This window comes from Dermacentor albipictus, chromosome 8 (assembly GCF_038994185.2).
Source record: "Dermacentor albipictus isolate Rhodes 1998 colony chromosome 8, USDA_Dalb.pri_finalv2, whole genome shotgun sequence".
NCBI lineage: Eukaryota > Metazoa > Arthropoda > Arachnida > Ixodida > Ixodidae > Dermacentor > Dermacentor albipictus.
This window is the reverse complement of record NC_091828.1, coordinates 101,567,195-101,582,307: the sequence shown is the minus strand read 5'-3', so window position 1 is coordinate 101,582,307 and position 15,113 is coordinate 101,567,195. Positions and strand designations below refer to the sequence as shown.

The 15,113-nt window shown below is 42.7% G+C and overlaps 2 protein-coding genes across 10 annotated transcripts in view; one reads left to right on the top strand and one right to left on the bottom strand.

The window, feature by feature from the left end:
• LOC135913740 (zinc finger protein OZF-like) overlaps window positions 1–15,113 on the top strand; it is a 269,769-nt gene that overhangs the window by 209,917 nt on the left and 44,739 nt on the right. The gene's annotated exons all lie outside the window — the stretch shown is intronic.
• LOC135913737 (zinc finger protein 84-like) overlaps window positions 1–15,113 on the bottom strand; it is a 104,974-nt gene that overhangs the window by 72,627 nt on the left and 17,234 nt on the right. For 4 of the 9 annotated variants that reach the window (XR_011508032.1, XM_065446359.2, XM_065446361.2 and 1 more), the window contains one exon: window positions 5,503–8,438. The exons of 3 other annotated variants lie outside the window; for them this stretch is intronic. Coding sequence is in view for 4 of the 6 variants with exons in the window: in XM_065446359.2 (XP_065302431.1) it covers window positions 7,966–8,438 (473 nt within the window). In the remaining 2 variants the exon portion in view is untranslated. Of the gene's footprint in view, window positions 1–5,502; window positions 8,439–15,113 lie in introns of those variants that run through there. 2 more of the 9 variants (XR_011508033.1, XM_065446360.2) reach the window with 1 other exon arrangement.

Below are 15,113 nucleotides of genomic sequence, written 5' to 3'. Positions count from 1 at the left end.
TCAAGGGTCAGTATTCACCAGCTCACTGACCTCCGCATTCTTACAAAATTGCGGGGTAAAGTTGACACACAGTTCCATCTGTCACCCTCAGTAAAATAGTGTAGAGAGGTGGCATTCAGTGCTTAAGCGAGTTTTGCGAGCGCTATGTTACGAGCACAAGGAGGACTGGCCACTTTGTCATCCGGCCACTTTGTTTGCTTGCGAACTGTTCTTCATGAGGCTACAGGGTTCTTGTCAGCAGAACTAGTGTATGGGAGGAGACTCCGTCCTCCACTGAGAATATTAAGGGAGATGTGGGAGGAAAGAGGGGGGAGTCCAACAGTGGTAGAACACGTTTTAAATCTGCTAGAACGGCTAAGTGCAACCCAAGAACTAGTCGAAAAGAACATGGGAGTAGCTTAAAAGAACGCCAAGTTCTATTCCGACAAGAATGCGAGGCTTCGTACGTTTAACGCCAGTGACCTCAAACCTTCAAGAAAGAACAAGCTTGAAGTTCACTGGGACGGCCGTTAAAGTGTTGCACAAGCTTTCAGATACTAACTATGCTCTGAAAATGCCTGGTCACAGGAAAGAGGTGAGGATATACCACTGCAATTTGATGAAGCTGTACGTGGAGCAGAGCGGAGTCGTTAACTTTACCATCAAAGAGCAGGATGACACTAGCACCAAGTTTAATGAGCATAAGGCGACCTCCAACTCTGGAATCAGCCTGGAAGAAGTGGTAAAACATTCGGTAAGCTCGCACACTCTTAGACCCAAGCAGCTAGATGAGCTAAGAGGACTGTTAGGGGAATATCTCGACAGATTCAACGATCGGCCAGGTAGAACCGAACTAATAACGCATGAAATAGAACTGACATCAACCGAACCCATAAGATCAAAGCCTTACAGGGTGTCTCCACGACAGAGAGAAATTATGAAGGCAGAGATACAGCGCATGCTAGAGTTGGGAGTAATTGAGCCCGCTGAGAGTGACTACACGTCACCGCTAATACTTGTACAAACCCCTGATAAGGACCCTCATCCGTGTGTTGACTACTGGAAGTTAAATGCCATCACTAGGGATCAGCTGTACCTGATACCCAACATTGAGGAAAGAATCGAAAGAGTTAGCGCTGCTAAATACATTTCAACTATAGATCTCGTGCGGGGATACTGGCAAGTTCTCCTCTCAGGAAGTGCCAGCCGCTATACCACATTTATCTCACCTGTAGGCACTTTTCGCAAAGTGGCTTTTCAAGAGGTGAATTGATCTCATGGTTGATAATTCAGGCATATGCAAGTGAGTTTGTGAAGGAATACTCAGCAATCTATGTTCTCCATGCGACCTACAACACGACATCGACTTACTTATATTGCTGACAGCACGGTATGATAGCACAACATGTAAAAGCACAGTTTTGCTTTCAAAAAATTAGGTTGGCTAATCTGGCTCGATCACAACTGAAAGTGACATATGACATCCATATTAGACTCTTGCCCTTAATTAATTTGTACTGTTTTTCAGCCTCTATATGTGTCGACACATTGGACATGTTGATTATCGCAAGTTCTTGCTCAAATCAATTGAGAGTGTCCTTATTCTCCAGGTATCCTATCCAATGGCTGTTTCCTTTGCTTGTTTTTTAAATATTTCAGCACAATCTTCCTCGCAATGTTCGTCCGCCGAGGTTAACGATGCTCCATGCGCACGACTAGCAATGTCGCTGACATGGTTTCAACTGATCGCTGTAACTGATCGGTAGAATTTGCGTACCTATAATATGTGGAGGAGCGCTCATACAAAGGATGAATGACTGAAAACTGGACTGCCAAAGAGGACTCGACCTTTGCCAAGAGCACATCTGTGTAGAATGTGCTAAAGTCTGATAGAAACTCTTCTGGGCTGTCTCTTAATTATCTGGTTAATCTTTGCCAAACAGTTCCTTCCGAGCACATGACACAATTACTTTGCTGGCAGGTAAACCATGTCTCCTCACAACTGAGATGTCGATCAGTCTTATATTCATGCAGCCCTTGACTCGACCCTTGCCATGACGCTTTTCATACGACTAGACTTCACATATGACGAGTCACTGATCCTCCGGTCAAAAGCTATTCTGTGTTGATTTTATAAGCATCCTGGCCACTGGTATATTATATATAAAGGTATATAAAGTTATGTGCAAGTGTCCCTCTACTTCAAGATTCCTTGAGAGACCTCTGCACGTCATTAATTGGGAAGCTCGCAACAACATCCCCATAGACATGTCTGTGCACTAATTTCACAATGTACAATGCTTTAGCTGTTGCTAACGAAATAAGTAAGATGTTGGAATACTTCACAATGCATTCAATGAATTGAAAGCGCAATGAAACGATACATATATATGCCACTGTGAATTCATTTCCCCATTCTGAGCTGAAATAAAAATCCTTGTTTGCTTAGTTGGAAATGGAGATGGACACGGTACAATGAACTTGCTCCTGGCAGACCTTTCTTACGCTTTATTTTTCAATAAAACTGTGAAGTTATTGAGGTACAATAATGGTGCCATGTAAGCACAACACTTATAACCCACTGAATCTACAGTAACATCTGCCCTTGTCACTCAGTGGTTCAAGCTGATCCAATGGTTGGTCTGGAACTTTGTCACCTCAGCACAGCAGCGGTATGTGCTAACCATTCGACCACGGACTGCCCAGTGATGCAGGTAGGTGCAAAAATGGTTAGATACAAACATAGATAGGTCCCGGAAATAAGAGCGTTAAGTACCTGAAAGATGCAAATGAATTAAAATACCATAGGCTTTTGTCTGTCCGACATTTCATTTGCATGGATGTGCCATGGTGCGGTAACAGTATTGTTGGCATGCATAATGCATTACCCTGTGCGGAAACAGAATTTCTTGTCCATGTTGATGCAAGTTCCTCATCAAGAGAAGTGGCCTACGAAAGTAAAGATAACACAATGAATTGTAATTAATGGGGGCCAAATGCAGACACATGGCGACACTACTTCGGTTAGGTGAATCTAGGGCAATGCTTCCCCCCAACCCTCCATGCTTCCCCAGAGACGTGCAGACTTCTCAGTGCTCGCAGTACTGAGTGTGCAGTAAGATGCTTTTTAGCCCCCTTTCCATTTTCTGTAGAGAGAGAGAGAGAGATGCAAATGAGAGAAAGGCAGGAGGTTAACCAGAGTTAAAACCTCCGGTTTGCTACTCCATTTTCTGCAAGCATTAATGAGCCCTTAGGGTAAGTCTGTATGCAGGCAGGTTGGTGGAAAAAGGCAAAAGGGATTCTGCAGCACTATGGAAAAGCTGGTGGGGTATCCCCAGGGCCAATAATTTTTGAAAACTCCTGTGCAACTGCGCACCATTTCGTGTAAGAAAGGCCTATATGCTAGCACAAATCCCCAGTGAATCTGAAGTAATCTGTCAGGCCTTCAATAATGTCGCTTATTGACATTACAAAAATGATGTCAACATAGAACAGAAGTGGTAATGTCATTTTGCTTCTGCACAACTGTTGAGAAAAAGGTTGCTCGTGGCAGAATGAGAAGATTCTAACAAAAATAAGTAGGTTCATTCACAAATGCATTAACATTTGTACATGTTGTACCCACTCCCCTGCTATAATGCTTCGGCGCTGCAGGGTGTACTGTAAATAAATAAATAAAATAAACATTCTGATGTTCTAAACATATTAAAAATATAGCTTAGCTCCAACTAAACAAGGCATCAACATAGTGGGTCTCCTTAGCCACGCAGAACTTTCCAACAATTCAAGATGTTAAGAACTCGGAAAGACAATATGCAATTAGCTTTTCTTGTGCACCTGTAAATGTCATTTAATGCACAAGGACGTTCAATTAGGCAGCAGACTACTTGGAGAACATGTCCTAGTGAGATGTACAACATTCACAATTTATTGCTAATGAGTATTTTACTGTACACATGAGTCTTTTGTAGGCACACCGAATAAACAAGTACGTACTTGTAACTTTGTTGAGTTGTTACATAAATAAAGGAATAGGGTATCACATGATCATGGCTACTGCAATATATGCTGTAAACTGTTTAACAGAAATGCCTCTGGATCCTTTGACATTGCTGGCCTCTACTATATGTTAACATAGTAAAAACTTCTTAATTAATAATGTATTTATTTCCACAATGTGTACCTACACGACTGGTACAATACTTGACTGGCATCATGGTGTTGTCAGTGTCATGTGTCGCCTCAGATCAACATTCTCAAATTGTTTCTTTATGTCTTGAAAACACAATGAGACAACCTCTCGGATTATGCTGAAACATGGTACGAATTACCTTGGCAGCTCAACATATCAGACCATACGGAAATACTCGCGTATCAGAATGCACACATATGCAGATTGTCAGTTCAAATTTTACTTAATACACGAAGGACACCTACACGACTCAACTGTGTGGAAGGTGTTATTTTTTTTAGTTTATGGGTTATAAAGAAGCTTTCAAGACAAAACAGTCACTGAAATGGTCACTTTTGCATTTTTTGGTGCCAAAGCCTCTTGGAGTACGTGGCTGTAACATGCAGAAGTGTGAAGGTCTAAGAGGCACCAAAATGGTTGTGCGGAAGCCGTCGGTGTGAATTCCTTATCACAAATGCAAAGAACACCGCTTAATGCTCCCATGTTTATTTATTCCAAGTAGGTGCAATGTTGCCCAGTATAGACATCAAAACTAGAGGCATGCAAACAGCAGTTTAAGACTGAATCGGCTAAAAATCCAATAGTCCTAGAAGTGAGCCATATAAAGAATACATTTCAAATAGTTTTAGATAAACTTAACATCCATTTTCATATTTTATGCCACACAATGCCCACAGAGACGAAGTTTACCATATTTTTGTTCCAATTTGCTCTTTGATAGTGCACAGTTAACATTTTAAATAATAGAAGGTTATTAGGAAAATATTTGTATTGATGGAATGCCTATTCAAAAGTTTTGGATATTGCCACATCTTTAATCAAACCATCACTAATTATTGGAGTTACTTATTTCAAAGATGCGTCCTGCGCACAGATTTTGGTGTTCAAGAACTCTCCCACGAAAGATCGGTACAAGTGCAAATCGAGAAGAATATTTTGAGCGCATAAAAAAAAAAGACTGGCCCATTTTCTTGCCTTCTGTTCAATAGCAACATTTCTTAAAGTGCGGGTGCTGCTATATGCTTGAGTCAAACTGCAATTTAATAATAGCATTTCTAGAGATAAATGTCACATTAGTGCTTACAGAAATGCCAATACAGCAGTTGAAAAATCTGTAGGAATGAGGCACAGGCATGCGGCACCTGACATTTGACACAAGACTTAAATTACTCATGCGTATCTGTTGTAACAAGTGCATTCAGTATTAATAATGAACTTTCAACAGCCATCACTTAAATTCTCTTGGAGCCACTAATACAATAAAATGCAAATATCACTACACTGGATGCTGTCATGGGAGCATTAAAGTACCAACAAGAACAGACAACAAATACTCATTAAACAGAGGCATTTATTTGGTGCTCTAATGAAACAGACAGGGGCCAAGTGAACTTTTTAAACAATCAATTGCTGTAAAGTAAACAAGTACCTATTTACAACAACAAAAAAGCACGAATAGAGCAACATTAGAGTCTCCAGGACAACCCATACATAGCAGAACCTAGAGGGAATGAATACGTGAGCCTAACAGAACAAGTTCATATGCAAAAAAAAAACCAAAATACTGAAAGAATTAGTCACACAGATGTAGGAAAAATTCACAAAGGTACGGCCACTTAAAAATAACATCACACATTCTAAAGCTGCTACACATGCAACACTGCAAATATACAAACAAACCTCGAAATAATGAACCTCAATTTACACAACCTGCGATGTAACAAAATATTCTGTTACCCTATCTTAACTACACTGAAAATCACGTAGCTTTTTTGGTGATTTAACGAAGTAAATTTATCTGAAAGTTTCGACTGAACAATGCTTTCCACTGTTTCAAGCATGTATATGAAACCTCTACGGCTAGTAAATCTAGTGAAAAGCTATCAAAATGTTGGCCCAGGTAAAAGTCGTCAATTGCCTGTGTCTCTCAGCATGAAACATTCGAGCAGCAAAAGACACTGCCGCACAAATGATACAATTTGGTTTCCTGAAGCGCACGCACAGGAGAACAAATGCAGGTTAGGGTGCCTCGATGTCGATGCCCCCCTCCCACTGTTCAGGGCAGTGATGGCCTTTCCCCAGAGCTACACCGCTGCCACATTGTGTCTGGCAGCTGAAGTGGTCATCGTATATGTAGGTGCATTCGTCAGTGTGGCGCTGCCATGCTTCCTGGTGTTTGTATTTTTCATGGTGCCACGCACGTATTTACTAGGTTTACTTTTTGGGCACATAACACAAGATAAAAGGTGTGCGATAGCTTTATCGCAAAAAAAAAGAAACTCCATCATGTGCAGTAGATGCACAAGTGCAACGATTAACGATGCCTATGTATTGGATTTTGCCATGACTTGGAACATAGAAAAAATTGGGCAAGAGCCTTGTTCGTGTAAGCTTTATGTCATACATTTTTTGCCTTAGTGTCAAATGGTGTCCAAGGGATTTTCTGACAGACTAGGCATTTGCCAACTAAATCATTAATCAAGGCGATGATAAGCATGCTCAAACCCAATGTGTAATTTCCAGCAATTGCTTGCACTAAGCATTTCACTGTAATGAAAAAGTTCTTGGGGAGTTTTATCACATTGCAGCTCAACATGTATTTGCACAGATAGCACTAGCCAGATGTAACAAGGAGGATGGATATGTCAGTAAAACCATTGCAGGTGTAAACTTGCCACACATAGATACATACGATACCGATACATTTTTATGTTTGCCAGAAGAGTATGTATAAGTTTAGCTTTGTTTTGTCAATTCGCTCAAATTTATGTGTATGGATTTCTGTGGAGAATGTGTTCATAACCTGCTGATAACCACATCTCATGTATTTTCAGGCTGTCTTCCTGCAGTTTTACTCAAGTGTCAGTCATATATTCTGGCAGTAAACTTTTTCCTTTGTGTCGGCAAGATGTGTCACTATGCTGCTCTTTCTCGCGTGGTTGTGCTCATATAGCGGTAGCTGCATAATGAAATGTACACTGAACATGTTTTCCAGCAAAACATTTCAGCACTAAACTTGGCTCACACACAGAAAACATTCGCAAGCCAGACACATGGGCTTAGCCATTAAGTAATCAGCCAGGGCAAAGGACTTGGAGCAGATGGCACAACGGTAAAGTCGGTCGCCTGTATGAATGCATAGCTATTGCTTCATGGCAGCACTCTTCAGCGTGAATTTCTGAGTGTAAGAAGGGCATTGAAACGGATTCTCATCTCTGTGGGTTCACAGGTGTTCCCTTCATGCTAGATTTTTGCGAGGTTTGAGGGCATCAAGGGCGCTGACGTGGCTTCTCGCCTGTGTGGGTGCACAGGTGGTCTTTCAGGCGGGCCTTTCGTGCGAAGCTCTGAAGGCAAGACGGGCACTGAAATGGCTTCTCTCCTGTGTGAGTACGTAGGTGGTCTTTAATGCTGGACTTATACGTGAAGCTTTGAGAGCATGAAGGGCAGTGAAATGGCTTCTCGCCTGTGTGGGTGCGCTGGTGGTCTTTCAGGTTAGCCTTTCGTGAGAAGCTCTGAAGGCACAAAGGGCATTGAAATGGCTTCTCACCTGTGTGGATGTGCAGGTGTTTCTTCATGTTGGACTTCTGCGAGAAGCTTTGAGGGCATTAGGGGCCTGCCATGGCTTCTCACCTGTGTGGGTGAGCATGTGTTTCTTGACCTTGGACCTTTGTGTGAATCTCTGAAGGCATGAAGGGCACTGAAATGTCTTCTCATCTGTGTGAGTTTGCAAATGTTCTTTCATGTAGGACTTGCGCGAGAAGTTCTGGGGGCATGAAGGGCATTGAAATGGCTTCTCACCTGTGTGAGTGCGCAAAGTGGTCTTCCATGCTGGACTTGCGCGAGAAGCTCAGGGGGCATGAAGGGCATTTAAATGGCTTCTCGCCTGTGTGGGTGCACAGGTGTTCTTCCATGCTGGACTTTTGCGAGAACCTTCGAGGGCATGAAGGACACTGCCATGGCTTTTCACCCGTGTGGGTGCGCAGGTGTTCCTTGACCTTGGACCGTTGTACGAATCCCCGAAGGCATAAAGGACATTTAAATGGCCGGTCACCTGTGTGGACGCACAAGTGCCTCTTCAGGTGGTGTTTTCTAAAGAAGAACTTAGGGCACAAATGGCACGTATACAGATGCGTGCCAGTATGGACCCTGGAATGAGCTTCCAGACAAAACCGTTTATCAGCCTGATAGTCACAGAGACGATCTTGGTGGAGGCATCCCTGCTGTGAATTGTCACCAGTGGCTGTTGATGGAGAAATAGGCCTTGCTGCTGCACAAATGAAACAAAAGTAGTATTATGAAATGCGACAAAGGAACATAGATACTACAGTTAATGATGAGCTTTCTTTTATTTCTCATATGGGAGGTCTTGAGGGTGATTTCAGCTACCATGGAACAAATGAAACCTAGTGGTCCTTCTTGATTTACTCAATATTTCTGCATCTGAATGCTTATGACTGTTCGAGAAGTCCACCCGTATAAATTATGTTTCAAATAGCTAAAGAATTCATAAACGAGATAATCTGCTGTGTTTGGAGGCCATATTTAACAGTTGCAAAACTTATGATTTGCTGCCACGACAAATTTTCCATGAGACTTGATCAATGGGTTTCTTCTTCACCCGCCGTGGTTGCTTAGTGGCTATGGTATTGGGCTGCTGCGGACGAGGTTGCGGGATCGAATTCTGGCCACGGCGGCCGTATTTTGGTGGGGGCAATATGCGGAAACGCCTGTGTACTTAGATATAGGTGCGCGTTAAAGAACCCCAGTTGGTTCACATTTCTGGAGTCCTCCACTACAGCGTGCCTCATAATCAGATCGTAGGTTCGACACGTAAAACCCCATAATTAAAGAAAAGGTTTCTTTCTTGACCACTTGTCTCACTTTGGCAACGTTTTTGCAAGTTGAGATTGTAAAGATCTGGCTAGGACATACCATATCTTTCTGAATATAATGTGCCGAGATGTGAAACCAGCACCCCCTTTCAAAATAGCCCAGAAAAATGTATTCAATACCTCTGGGAGATTTTAAAAATTTGGTAGAGACACTTAACACTGCTTACATCTGGGAATGTGAAAGCATAGTCCCTTTGGTGAAATGTTTTTTTCCATGCATTCGTTGTCTGCGCAAGCTCTCATGTGCGCTCTAACTGCACCTCGCTAAGGCCAAATCAAAATAGGCCAAGCATTTCAACACGCTCGCTTGCCCGCGAAGAGTTCATGACTCGAAGAACTGCTCAGAGGCATTCAATTAAACAGTAATGCTTTTTATTTTATACACTCATGATGTTACACTATTTCTACCCCATCGGCTGCACTGTCACATGCCCAATGAAGCACACACTAGACCACACCTTTAGGATGACGTGATGTGTGCAATGACAGGTGCTAGGCACATCTTTAGCCGGCCAGAACTGTGGAGTTGTTTTGCCATCGGGGAAGCGTGTTCATCCCACACCTTAGAGGCCCGAGTTCGATATCCACCCAGACCAAAATTTACAAAATTTTCTTTTCAATGCCCTTGATTTAATTGTTTACAGGAACCTCCCCGAGAAATTTGGTCACTCTGAGCATTTTCGACATGTTTTTGCCCTTTGCACTGTCGGCCATATTTGGTACAACCACTTTGTGTCACCGCTGCTACTGCCAGATTTTTGCTTTATGGGGGATATAATGCTTTCACATTAAAAATTATGTGCATATGACTCACAGAAACAGTCTTCTCTCAGGGGTAAATGACTTGCCCATGTAGCTTCTTTTTGAGTGATCTCACCATTATCTGAGAAAACTACTTGGTCACCTGGGCTTTACTCAGTGTCGTCCTTATAGGCTTAACGAAGTATGACAACATCTTCAGTTGCAGTTTTGCTCAAAGTGAAAAACTATTTGACATGCATTAAATTTTGCTCCTTGTGCTCAGCCATGACAAACTGTGACAAATGATTGCTGAAATGGACAAGTAACGGTATAAACAAACCTGATTGGTTGGTGTATGAGGTTTTATGGCGCAAAGGCTAAATATGGGCAAAGAGCGTCATATACAAGGTGATGGGTTTTAAATGAGTTGTTTATGAAATAACGAAGTGTACTGTGAACGGTGGATGTAGCATGGCTGTAAACAGGCCTACAATCAGCCACTATAATTTGCGTAAAATTTGCAAGTATTAAAACAATGACGATGACCAGAGATGTGAGCTATGACCACACGTGTTGTTACGCAGGGATGACGTAATAAAACGTGTAGGTGAACGTAGCACTGCAGCCTCACCAGGGCCCTTGAATGCAAGGGCCTGGAGACGCGTGCTATACGAGGTGTACCTAATGCAGTGGCAGCCTCCGGTAAGAGGCTGTCCTACGTAACTTTTGGACTGATAATTTGCAATGCAAGAATGTAGTTGAAAAAATTTAGAACAGATTTGGTGTCGTCTAATGGGTTTAAAGAAACTGTGCTGGGTATAATGAGATACCTTACTGGTATGCTAAGGGTAAGTGTTTCTTCCTCTCTATTTTTGCTTCCCAACATTCAACAAGGGTGTGTGTGGATGACGGCCAGGTTTTCACCACATATGCCACATATGGGAGGTTCACCACCAGTCAACAAGTTGCTAGTCGTATGTGTGCCCTGTTCTTAGTAGACATAACAAAATCGGTTTGTCATCATTGTGTTATTAATGTGGAAGTGCTTAACTGTGGTTTAATTAGATTAAGTTTATTAGAGGTTGGCCATCCCACAAGCATTGTCAATAGTGCTTTTTTTTTTCAAATGAAAGGTTTCAAATCTATGGTGGGAATAGCTATGGATGAGTTGAAATATTTTGTTGTTGTGGATGTGGCTATTACGTCAATGAGCATATTATCCTGGATACCTCTGAGCCCCGGCACCTAGCACATTATGACATGTTGATTACATGCATAAACAGTGCACAGGAGTGTATAAAGGTCAATAATTACAGGATTTTTATGCTTTTGTAGCAATACTAAAGCCTTGACAACACTTAAAGAGTCTGTAAATATAATTGCCTTTTCTAGATTGAATTCTCTGATGTGTTTCACAGCTGACAATAGCACATAGACTTCAGCCGTAAATATACTTGTTTGGCAATGCAGAATGCTGGACTCCTAAAAGGACGGACCGACTGCTGCATAAGACAAACCAGCTTGTCACTGTGATGCATCAGTGTAAAACTCCAGGCAGCACTACTTCTATCGAAGTTCAAGGATGTTCATTTGTATGTGCATCTCAGGAACATGCTCAGCGACTTCAACAAACAACGTCGCATTCCACGAGCTGCCACTGCCGCGGCGGTGACAGCTTCGCTGGAAGTAATTCTTGGTGTTCTAGAAATGGGACGCACATTTCTTCGAGATTCCTCACACGCAGCGAGAAGGGCTCCCTCGCTGTGGGCTGATTATTAGAAAGTATGTCACAGGACACATCGTTTACAGTTGTGTAAAAGACATGTTCAGGATTCGAGTTTACTTTCAGATATGTGAAGCTGGAATATAACCTCTGTAGACAGAGTGCCCACTCATTTGATTCTACAGAGGCTCTCTACAGGGCTCGTCATGAAGGCACTAGTCACAAGGCGTGTACTTAAATGGTGCATGGGGTTTAGGATTTTTAATGCACTTGACATTGCAGAATTATAGCACCACAGTCAAGGCGAGAGCAGACAAGGCTTCTGTACAAGTTCAGGGCGCATTTTTGATTATTACCCCATGTTGTGCTTGATAAATATTTAAAGGTTCATCGTCTTCAGACAGTATGCCTTCAGATATTTAAGATGTGGGATAAAGGCAAAGTCTAGAATAATTCCCAGGAATTTGTTCACTGCTCACAGATAGTTCCTCTCAATTGACTTCGAGATTTGGCACTGGTGTTACGCCTCTTTCGTTTGGAAAGAGTATGCATGTACTTTTCTGCAATTTAATCCATTATTATTCAGCCATTTAGAGAATTTGTTTAATCCAAGTTGCACCTGTCATTTGCAGATATCAATGTTACATGATTTGAAACCTACTTGGACATCATAGACATACACAGAATAAAGCATAGTGCGTGGAATGACTCTACACAGGGAATTCATTGTTACAACAAATAGTGTTCAGCTAAGCACACCCACTTGCGGCACGCCATTTGCCCGAGTGAATGTTCTAGATAAAGTACTGCCCACTTTTACATGAAATGTGCAGTTAAACAAGTAGCTTTCAAATGTGTTTAACATATTTCAACGGACCCTCATTGCACAAAGATCTCACAGAATCCCAAAGCACCATGTCATGTTGTACGCTTTCTGTAGATCTAGAAACACCGAAAGTAAAAACTGCTTATGTATAAATGCATCTTTGATGTTTTCCTCGATGCAAACAAGGTGATCTATTGTGGACCTACCTTCTCGGAAGCCACACAGAAACGGGTCCAGTATTTTGTTATTTTCTAGGAAACACATAAAGTGCTGGTTTATCTTTTTTCATACAGTTTGCACATTGGGCACTCTCGTGCATCCCCCGATGTTGTTTTCTGACTTTGCCGCATGGCTTTACGGCGGCGGTCGGTGTGGTTGCAGCTGCAGAGTAGTACAAGAGGTGGCGCGAGTGTTGTGCTGCTAATGCCCACCTAACGGCGGGGTTAGTGGGGCAAGACAGGGTGTAGGCTTTTCCTCTTTGGCTCGGGGTCCGCAAGCAGTGCGGACATTCTGTGTTTGCGCTGATCAATGCTTCTGAAAGATCGTCTCATGAGGCATGATCGTGCGCATGTCTGTGCACATGAACGACCACGAGTTGGTGTCCAGCATGGGGCGAACACACTTGCTCGCTATTGGTTCGCGGTGAGCCGGACTTCCTAGATTTGGTGCGCCCCCATTGGCATGTTCTGTGGATAGCAATTCGGCTAGCAGACAGTGTATGAGAGGTGCAATAAACGCCCTCGTGATTGCTAGCACTACTGTGTTGTTGTTCCTTTGTCCCAAGAGCATGTGTGAGACCCCACAGACAGCTTCCTAGCCCAACTGGCCTATAGTTGGTGGCTAAGGACAGGTCCTTACGTTGTGTAAGTATCAGAATGACTATGGCTTCTTTCCACGTAGACAGACTATATCTAGCCGCCCACACTAATAATTTCATACATAATACGATCGCCACCTAGTGACAAATTGTTGCAACAAGTGAGAGATACCTAAGGTTTGGATAAGCTAAATGGCCGATTGTAAGGCTCACTCGATTAATTTTTACAATTAGGGGCTGCCGCTCTGCATTCTTTGAACATCACGAAAGCTGTATAGTACAATGCACTTGAGACATATTCAAAGCATTTGCCTAGACAATCCACCTGGTCTTCCAGGCTATCACCTTGGCTACTTACTAAGGGTAGGGAGTGTGACTCCCAGCCTATTAATTTATTTACCCTAATCCAGACTTTCATTTCATTATAACACAAATTTATACTGGAGCAGTACCTTTCCCAACCCTCACTCTTTGCACGTTGATGCGTTCTCCACCATGTGAATTTGCTTGTTAAAGTTAATCAGGTGTTCAGTTGTTGGAGAGTCACGAAGCAATTCCCAGGCTATTTGCGTTTTATGTGCTTTTTGGCATTCATTGTTTCACCAAGGCAAGCAACGCTTATTAGCCAGTCCATTAGTTGTATGCATTTTTCACCGGCGTCAATGATAAAACATGTAAAATAAGCTACAGTGTTGTCATTATCAAACGCAGCAATTTGATCTCTAAGTGCGAGCTCTGAAATGAGCTCCCGATTGGCTATGTCAAATTTTCAACTGGGAAAATGTGAGATGCATCAACCTTGTTTTCCTTAACTAAAAATTATCAGGAAGTGATCACTTCTGTAGAGATTCTTTAAAACGCTCCATTCTAGGTGGGGCATGAGCATACTTGATGCTATGCTTAAATCTATGTACGAGTATGTTTTGTGGGGCAGGTTATATTATGTTGGCTTTTTCTTATTAAGCAAAGATGCACTAGATGAAAAGAGCAAGTTTTCAAATAAGCGTCCTGTTGCATCACAGTGAGAATCTCCCCAAAGAGTGTTTATGCTGACATCTCCAACAATATACGGTTCAGGAAGTTCATCAATGAAGCTCTCAAAATTGGTTTTATTAAACTGATAACCTGGAGAAATGTATACATAGCTTACGGCAATGAGTTTAAGGAAGAGCACCACCCTCACAGCAACTGCTTCAAGGGTTGTTCAATGTTGTAACTACCCTTATCTACTATTATAGCCACACCACCTGAAGAGGCAGTGGCGTCGTTGCGCTCTTCGAGAAAAATGGCATGTTGCCTGAAGAAGTTTGTGTGCGCCAAATTGAGATGAGTCTCTTAGACACACATCCTCTGACTATATTTATGAAGGAGCTCTTTGATGTCACCAAGGTTATGGATAAGTCCGCCGACGTTCCTCTGCAATATTTACGCCTCCATATTGAAAAGAAGCTTGTGCTGTGTGTTGAGGAAGTTAAATTTAGGTTACAGAACCCTTGACAGGCCCTGCGATACAGTTTTTCTTTTTTGGAGTGATCCGAGAGATCTACACTTCTTAGGTGCTGACAGTGTTGTCTGGCTGCGAGTTGTGTCCAGCGCCTCATGCAGGCTGCTAAACACCCGCTTTTGCGAGCGGTTTGTTTGCGGGAAAGGTGACGCCTACAAATAAGAAACATGAGAGGCCACCAGACCAGATGTTGATTGGCTGTCCTTGGATTGCGGAGAAGCACTAGCTGCATCCGCCGAGTTGGCGTTGCTGCCGGCTCGCTGCGAGCGGGTAGGACAGCCACTGAAAGCCATTGCGACGTCCCTTGGTGCGCCATTTCAGCTAAGCGATTCTTCGGGAGGTATGACACCTGCCTGCATGCGTCCTTAAACTAGATGTGTGTCAGGGAACCATCGTACGGTTTATGTAAGGCACTGGTAATTGGTAATTTCTGTTTTCC